Source organism: Chiloscyllium plagiosum, chromosome 35 (assembly GCF_004010195.1).
Source record: "Chiloscyllium plagiosum isolate BGI_BamShark_2017 chromosome 35, ASM401019v2, whole genome shotgun sequence".
Taxonomy (NCBI): domain Eukaryota; kingdom Metazoa; phylum Chordata; class Chondrichthyes; order Orectolobiformes; family Hemiscylliidae; genus Chiloscyllium; species Chiloscyllium plagiosum.
The window spans coordinates 4,257,484-4,266,074 of NC_057744.1; the positions used below are offsets into that span (position 1 = coordinate 4,257,484).

The 8,591-nt window shown below is 39.3% G+C and overlaps 1 protein-coding gene across 5 annotated transcripts in view; it reads left to right on the forward strand.

Moving 5' to 3' along the window:
- Nucleotides 1-5,314, forward strand: part of kmt2a (lysine (K)-specific methyltransferase 2A) — a 146,342-nt gene extending 141,028 nt beyond the window's left edge. For 4 of the 5 annotated variants that reach the window (XM_043676499.1, XM_043676500.1, XM_043676501.1 and 1 more), the window contains exon 36: nt 2,051-5,314. In XM_043676499.1, the coding sequence (XP_043532434.1) occupies nt 2,051-2,326 (276 nt within the window). In that variant the 3' untranslated portion in view covers nt 2,327-5,314. The remainder of the gene's footprint in view (nt 1-2,050) is intronic. The other variant, XM_043676503.1, reaches the window with a different exon arrangement.
- The last annotated feature ends 3,277 nt before the right edge of the window (nt 5,315-8,591 follow it).

The following is an 8,591-nucleotide window of genomic DNA, read 5'->3' on the forward strand; positions in this document are numbered from 1 at the left end:
GACATTTTCTCTGGACACTTAGCAGACAGTGATTTTGATAAAAACTGTCTCTCAACTCAGTGAGGAATACCACCTGCTCAAAGTCTTGTGTCTGAGGCATGTTTGACACTTCCTGCATCTTGCTTAAAAATAACTAATGCTTTAAAGTATATAAAGAGAGATTGAAAAGCTAGCCTCTTCCTAGTTTTTCTGGCATTAATCTCAAGGCCAGAAGCAGCAGAATTCATAAGCAGTTGTCAATCTGTACAGACCTTACCCAGCAGTCAGCCTCATGTGCCTGATGAGATATCTCTCTCATAGAAACTATCTGATCAAGTACCTTAGGAGGATATACTAGCTTAAACAGCATAAGCTTTAGCAGCAAAACATCTTAGTGATCCAGACCCTGGGATACCTGTGAGTAATACTGCGGATCAATTAGCTATGCATTCTCTTCAACTCTTGCTCCTGTATTTGTTGAATAAAATTTTACTTTAAAAATGCTTGGATTGCTTTTGCTTGCTTTTGTAGTTTTGCCTGCTTAATGGGAATGAAAATGAAATTGTATCTGCCTTATGATATCGTCTTATAACTGACTAATGTCACTGGTGAAGGGGGGGGTTAATGGCGTTTTCTGATTTGGAATGGAAGTGTATATTGTTAATCACATCATGCCCCTTAACTAGGAACAAATTCCTGGAAAAGCCATATGTATAGAGCTGAAACTGAGATTAACATGATTTTCAAAACTGAAGTGATCCATATAGTCAGTTTGATCAGATTGTGTAACATTGACAAATTTGCCCAAAAACAGTATTTCATGAGAAACATTAATTCAGCATTTTGGTCACTTAAGCTAATGATGTGTTATGGTCCTTTCCTTTACCTCTTGGTTGATGTACGAATCATTTTTGTTATTGGCTTGTTTTCTTCAGGTCCTCTAACATAGGCAGTGTGTTGCCCAAAATAACAATATTAATTTTTGCCCCAACTATATAACATTACAGACCAGAAGCAAAGCATTTGACCCAACTGGGATATGTTGCTGTTAGTGCTTTACAAAGAACCCTCTCACCTCTTTTCATCTGACCTTCACAGCATAATCTAGTTTCTTCCTTTTTATTTCTGTTTACCTAGCTACCCGTTATACATATCTATCCTAGTTGCATAAACTACTACTTCTGGTAGTGAGCTGCATGTTAGAATTACTTTCAGCTGAGAGATTTCCCTTGAATTCCTAGTTGGATTTGTTAATGACTGCCATCTACTTAGAGCTCCTGAGTCTGGGCTCCCCACTCGTGGAAACATTTTTCGGCTCCTTTATTATATTCTTAATTATTTCCGATTGCAGGTGTCTGTCTCTTCTCTGTCTATCATGCATGCATGCACATATTCTCTCTCCCTTCTGTTTTTTCTCACATGCTGTCTCTTCCCCATTGCAACCCCCGCTCGCACCCCTAGCTTCTCTAGCCATGCCTTTTTGGAGAAAACACTCTTAACCTAACAGTATAGTACCAGAGAGTAATGTGCATTTTCTAATGGCCTAATCAATTTTCTGCCTGTGAAGCACCAAGCCTGTTCATTGTCTCCTGATTGGTTACATCTCTCAATTCTAATAGTACCCTTGTGAATCTCCTCTGCACCTACTCCAGTGTCTCTGCATCCTTTTTCTAATGAATTTGACATCCCAGTGGATCAATAAGATTAAAGCTCTGTCATACTGAACCAAATACAGATCTGTGGATTTGGGTTTGGCTGAAACAACAGTGAGATGCCAGCCAGCTTCAATATCCCCAGTCTATGACTAAGTGTCTGTCAGGGCCCCTGCTGCAGGCCAAACTAGAAAATGAACTGTTTGAACTTTGTGAGAGCTGTCAAAATTGGCTGCGATGCTTCTTTTGTTCATGTGCCTTACTGGTACTCATTATCCAGACAAACTTGGGCAAGATAACCAAGGGCTACAAGGCCCTAAGGACTGTACTCCAGCAGGAGTTGGTATTTTTGGGAAGATACACTAATGTTAATTTATTAATATTTTTTCTACTCTTTCTCTTTTTCTTTGTATTAATAGGGGATCGGTTGTTACATGTTCCGTATTGATGATTATGAAGTTGTGGATGCCACGATGCACGGAAATGCAGCACGTTTCATCAACCACTCCTGTGAACCGAACTGCTACTCACGGGTGATAAATGTGGATGGACAGAAACACATAGTCATCTTCGCCGTGCGAAAGATCTACCGTGGTGAAGAACTCACATACGATTACAAGTTCCCAATCGAAGATGCCAGCAACAAACTGCCTTGTAACTGCGGAGCAAAGAAATGCAGGAAGTTCCTGAACTGAGGAAAAAATAAATTAACTGGTGAAAATAAAAACCCTCTTGAGGTGATTGACATGATTTTATGGGATCTCTGAAAGAAAAGACCTGGGATGGAAATGGTGGTGAAGTTGCTTTGCAATCTGCTCTATGAAAGTCTTGTTGGAAAAACAAATTAAACACTAGGGTCATAGGATGGTTGGAGCACAGGTGGGGTTCATGCCAAATGATTAATGGCAAAAAAATGCCATTCGCACACATTCATAGAGCTCATGGTCTTAATGCAGACCTGGTAAAATAAATTGCTAAACAGTGTTGACTGCTGATCATTTCCAGATTTGCATGGCAGAATATTAATTGACTACAGCTCCATTTCCATCCTTAAAACATCCTGTTCCACATATGGAACTGAGTGAAATGAATGAATGCTACCAACTTGCCAGTCAATTATGTAGCAAGGCAACGACAAAAACTGAAATTCAATTTAAATTAGCTGTGTCACTTGAGCAGGGTCTCCTCTCAAGTAAAAGAAACATAAAGGTCGTACGTGAGGGAAATTAATATCTTTAACAGCTGTGCAGTGGAAAAGGCAGGGGCTAGGCTGGGTGAAAACTGTTTTGATCCTTGTGGTTTATAATTTCTGGCCTGGAGCAGTTTGTTTCTAATAATTTTAAAACGTGAAACAAACTTATTTTTCAAATTTTTTCTTCCAATGACAGTGGCTCCTCAACTGCAGAGCTACTGTAAGATGGCAGTGAAATGAAGTGAACCGTGTTTGTACCCATACTGGGTAAAGTCTGTAGTCCCATAAAATCACTTCAATCTGGCGACTCCCCTCCTCTTTCCAGGAGGCAGTTATCACGTGTTTAAGCTTAAAGCTTTGTGAATTTTTAGAACTTGAGTCTCGTTTAGAATGGCAGAGTGTAAAATTAACACTAACTAGGTAAGCATTCTGCCTCATGTTTCCTTGGGTTTTATTTTTGTAAGTTTTTTTCTAGTTGCTTCAAAGTAGTACTGCACTTACTAGTGAACTGGCTATTCAGCAGTGAAATTAAGAAAATCATGTGGAAAGATACAGGGGAAGGAAACAGGAACCAGGGTACATAGAAACTTCATGCTGACCTCATTAATGTGGAAAAGCCTGCTGATGTGCGTTCAACCCAGTAACCCCTGAAAACTCCTTTCTAGTTGTACGTGAGTGTTGACATTCACACCACTTGTTTGAAGTGCACTAGTGATGCAGAAGCACCACTGATATATTAATTGAACTCTAAAAGTTTTATTGGTACCTATTTCTTGATGTTGGAGGGGCAAAAAAAAAATCGTTATTTAACCCTTTCACTGATGGAAACTTATTAATCATTGGGTGGTATGGAGTGGTGCAAACAGTCACTACCCCAGAATTATGGCTGTCACATCATTGTCTTGCCTGTCTAAGAGAACATGGGTAAATTGGAATATAAAACATCTTGGTCTTCCCTTCCACTTAAAATCAATAGATTTCTAAAACCAAGCTTTATATCACCTGACCACTGCTCTTTTCAACCATTATCCTGCATCATAGCTTTAACTCTTCACTTGAGCTTTTCTGTCCAAACATTAATATATTTCTGAAATGTTGTTTGGAATTCTTCAAAGTACATTCATGTTGGAGGAGTAGGTAGCAAGGTAACCTTGAACATCCAGCTAAGAGATTGTAGTCTACACTTGAATTCATGTTGATACTCTTGTTTTAATCATTCCGTCAGTGTGTCTGTTCCTGAGGACTGTTTGTTGTGTAGGGAATTGCAAATGTTTCAAGTTTGGCCATGAGTGAATCTCAAAATTGAACACCAGGATATTGTCATGGATGGTGCAGGCATATGAATGCTTAACATGCTATTCTAGTGTTTCTTAATTCATTATTTTAATGCAGGTGTTAAATGCCTCCATTAAATTGACAGGTAAATGCCATCTAGCATGTTAGCCAACGTTCTAGATTCTTCTTTCTGCACTCTCACCAGTTAACAGCTGTACTGCATTGTAGTGTGGGGAAATGTGCTAAAATATTGCACAACCACATTACAGTTGTGGCAGCTTTTTAATTTTAACAATGTTTATTTTGACAGTAAGGAAATAATTTCTGTTACAGTGCCGAAATGCTACCATAACTGGCTCCTGGAACGCAGGCATTTTGTTTGACCAAATGAATGCATCTCAAGTGGGTTTATCACACTGACTTAATGTTTGAAGATCTTGATCCCTTAATGTTTTGCACTGTGCGCTATTTAGATTGACGCTAAACCTAATGTGTTTGTACTGACCACAGCAGTGTATTCTGTTATTCAGACTACAGCAGTGTATTGTTATTCAGACTACAGCCGTATTCCCATGTATCCCCTTGTCCAGGTTATTAGCTGTATCCTGTGTTTTCAATTGTCCCGATTATAGATATGACTCCTGTTGTCCAAACTCTCTTGAATTTTCCAAAAAAAAGTTCAGTTTGTCTGATCAGGATGTTGTTTCCTTAAAGGGGCACTGTCTTCATTTTAAATAATGTGTCACTAACCCAACCCGTTTTCCACATTTATGCTCCCTCCTTTGTTGACAAAGCGGTGCCCTTTTAAGCAATAATTGATAGCTAGACAGACTGTTTGTTTCAGGATGAATTTTTCCCTGATGTGGTATTTGTTGTCCATTGTTCCTCTTCAGTTAAGCATCTGGACAAAAGTTTGGTCGGTGATGTTTCTTCACGTTTTATTTGCCTTCACTCAGTTACTGCTGCTTAATGACATCCATCTGCCACCGGCCTTTTGGGACCATGTTTCTCGCTGCTATGACATGAGCTTTTTTCTTGAGGGCACCTTTGCTTGTAGGGAGGTATTAACCTGTTATGTAAGAAAGGGCAGTGTTTACTTAAGAAGGACATTGCACTTCACCAAGTTTGTGGTGGAATTGCCAGGGCAGCGTATATACAGCACAAGGAAGTCTAGCCTTCCCTGTGTGGTTTTAAAGTTCAGGTAATGGGGGTTCTACTGGAATGGGTTGGTGGGAGGGGGGCTGGGTGGGAGGACGTTGGGGGTGGTGGGGGGAAGCAGTTCTGTATGCACTGACAGTTGTGAAGACAGAATCTGAAATGCTGTACAAATGACTGCTGGTTGCTTTTACACAATACCAAGCTAAGACAAACTTGGTTATTACCTTTTTAGTTAGTATGTGTGTTACTAAACTTCTGCAGGTTAAGTCCATAATGGAAGAGAACAGTGACTAGCAGTGGGCAATTTGGTTTGTGTTTCCTGGCGCACCCCTCTACTGCATTGCAGGGCATTTCAGAAAAGGGGCAACAATTTGATTACCAATTTTTGTTGACATTTTATTCATAAGTTTTTTTTCATAACTAGTTGAAAGAACATACGAAGCATCGGTTTACAGTCCCAGTAAGAAATTAAACATGTACAATGACCTGCAGTTTTTGTCAATTCATTTATAATTATATGGATTAGAAAAAGGTTTTTAAAGCAGTATTGTTGATTTTTAACCGCCTTTAGCTATCTGGGGCTTAAAAATTGCCTTCAATGCCCATAGTCCTACCCAAAGATGTGTAGTATTCAAAGGATTGGATGAGTAGTTCAGAGAGTTATTTGTGTGGGGTCAGTTAGTTCAGTTGGCTAGGTGGCTGGTTTGCAATGCAAGGAGATGCCAATCGTGTGGGTTCAATTCCTGCACCAGCTGTGGCTCTTCTCAACCTCGCATCTTGCCTGAGTCATGGTCACCCTCAGTTTAAACCACCACCAGTCATCTCTCCCTGATAAAAGAGCAATTCTATGGTCTGTTAAGACTATGGTGAATTTGCCTTTTATCTTTTGTATGGGCATCCAGTATTCTTTGATTCTTCTCCGAGACTCCACTCATAATAGAACTGTGGGTATAACCTGCATCAGATAGATTGCAGCAGTTCAAGAAAGCAGCTCACCACCAACTCCTTGTGGCAGTTATGGATGGACAACAGATGCTGGCTTTTTTAATGACACCCAAATCCTATGAACGAACAAAAAAAACCTTTGAATTTGTTGAGAAGGCTAGAAATTTTGAACAAATCGAATAAGTGTGCAAACAATGAATAGAATCATGTGCAAGTCTGAATACACTTACAAACCTTTAGTTGCCCAAAGCCTAGAGGAAGCACTACACATTTGGGGTATAATGGCTTATTGGGTTATTGATGCAAAGGGGCTTTGGCATGCTTTTTGAATGCAGTGTTTATCTCGCGTAGTTTTAATGTGATGGATTGCAGGGTCTCAGCTCTATGGCTTGTCCCTCATCAACCTTATATTGAAACCCCATTTGTGTTACTAAATTAAATGCTGTACTGTATTAATTCTGAAGCAGGGTTTGGGCTTGCGTGAATTTTTTTCTGATCCTCATGTTCCCACTAACAGGAAGTAACTTGACAATAAGTGTCTTTATCTTGATAGGAATTTGCAGAGATTTTAAATAGTACTTTTTATTCCAGAGTGGATTTCTAGTGACTGTGGGTAATGAATTATGACATTGTGCAAAGGTTATTATAGATGTTCTTCCTTAACTCTCACTATCTATAACCCCAGCAGAGATTTTTAATAAATAATATCATCTGTATTTGTTTGAAACCCCTTGAACGTATAGGACATTTGAATATAACTGTATTTTTTAAAAAATTAGAATGGAAAGAGGGAGAGGTTCTTTTTCGAGTAGGTAGGAAGAAATAGGTAACTATGATAGCACAGTGAACCAGGTGGTGACAGCCTGAGTACGTGTACCAAAGCCTTCATTCATGGGAATGAATGAATCATTGTGTTTCTTGCAGGCCATGCCTCCTAGCCAACTTTCTCCTTAATTCAGAGCCAAGAGACAGAATAGTTGTATAGCCATCAAACCAGGCATTTGAACAGGAGATACCATTGTCTTTTGACACCCTTATTTGGCCTTCAGTCTGGCTGGTAATGTGGCATTCACAGTTTTTAAATCTGGTCACAGTTTTTTCCGTTTCAGTGTCGCCTCTGAGAGGTGCGAGAGTGGAAAAGTGGGTAATCTGCTGAGAAGGAACTTGACTCCCCATGTTTCTATACCATTGATGAAACCCTTTCCATATTTTTACAGCGTTAAATGCTTACAGTCACCTCAATCCCACATCTTTATAAAGACTTGGTTGGGCATAGGGGTTTGGGTGGAGAATTGTGGCAAATCTAAAGAAATGGCTAGTTGCTAGTTCGCTTTTGTTACAGATGTCGCTGCTTTTTTTTTGTCGATACGGCTGTTCGAACCTTGAGCACAAAGCTGCCATGAGTTCCTTTGTGTTGGCAGTTGAACTTTTTAAAAACCATTATAACCCGCGCCATACAGTGTATATAATAAAGTGCCAGGTTATTTGTTTTTTTTTTAATTGAGATTTTTAGACAATTAGCTGAAGTTTGAAAACCTGCCAATTAACAATTGAAAATACTGCCATAGTGCATATATATATTTTTTTATTACAATTTATTTATTTAATTTGGGGTCTTTTTGTTGACTGTGTACTCTGTGCAGCTATCTATTGTTTGGGGTGCTGCTCAATAAATGGCAGATACCCCACATGTTGCTCACTCCATGTGCTGGACTGAGTTCAACAAGGACACTTGGTATTGGATGCTGCAAGCTTCTTGTAGGTTTATCCCAAATGAATGAAGAGCCACTTAGATCCATGCAACCTCCATACCTCTGTAGTTTTTGTGGGTGGTTGGAATAGTGCTCATGCAGTGGCAGATATACTTATTTCTGGGACATTCATGCCATTTGAAGGATTAGCTTTTGGCAGGAAGTACCTCTGTAACAACTTATTATTCTTATACCTTCCCCATGAGATGTGATCTGTCAGAAATAGCTGCATTAGCATCAGGCGCATTCTTCTGAGCAGCATCCACGAGGCTTGATCTTCATTTTAAACACCAAAGTAAAGAAAAATCTATTTTTAATGCTGCTGTTGTCCTTTTGCACCATTTCATAAGTTTCAGTCTACACGTTTAGTATCTTTGTAAAGCAGTTGAGGTATTGTCTCGCCTCAATTTTGCCTCAGAACTGGCATACCACTACTGCAGAAATGAGTTTTCAGCTCGGTCTCTTGGATTGCAGAATAGTCAAGGTTAGACATGTCTTCATGATTGCCATTAACAATCCATAGAAATATTTACAGAGGTTTGCTGTATTTTGCTCTCTGTAGAAATTGTGTATTTTATTTTCATTCTCCTATTGGATCATTTCATTGTCCTATCCTGTAACCGGGTTGGAACTGATGAA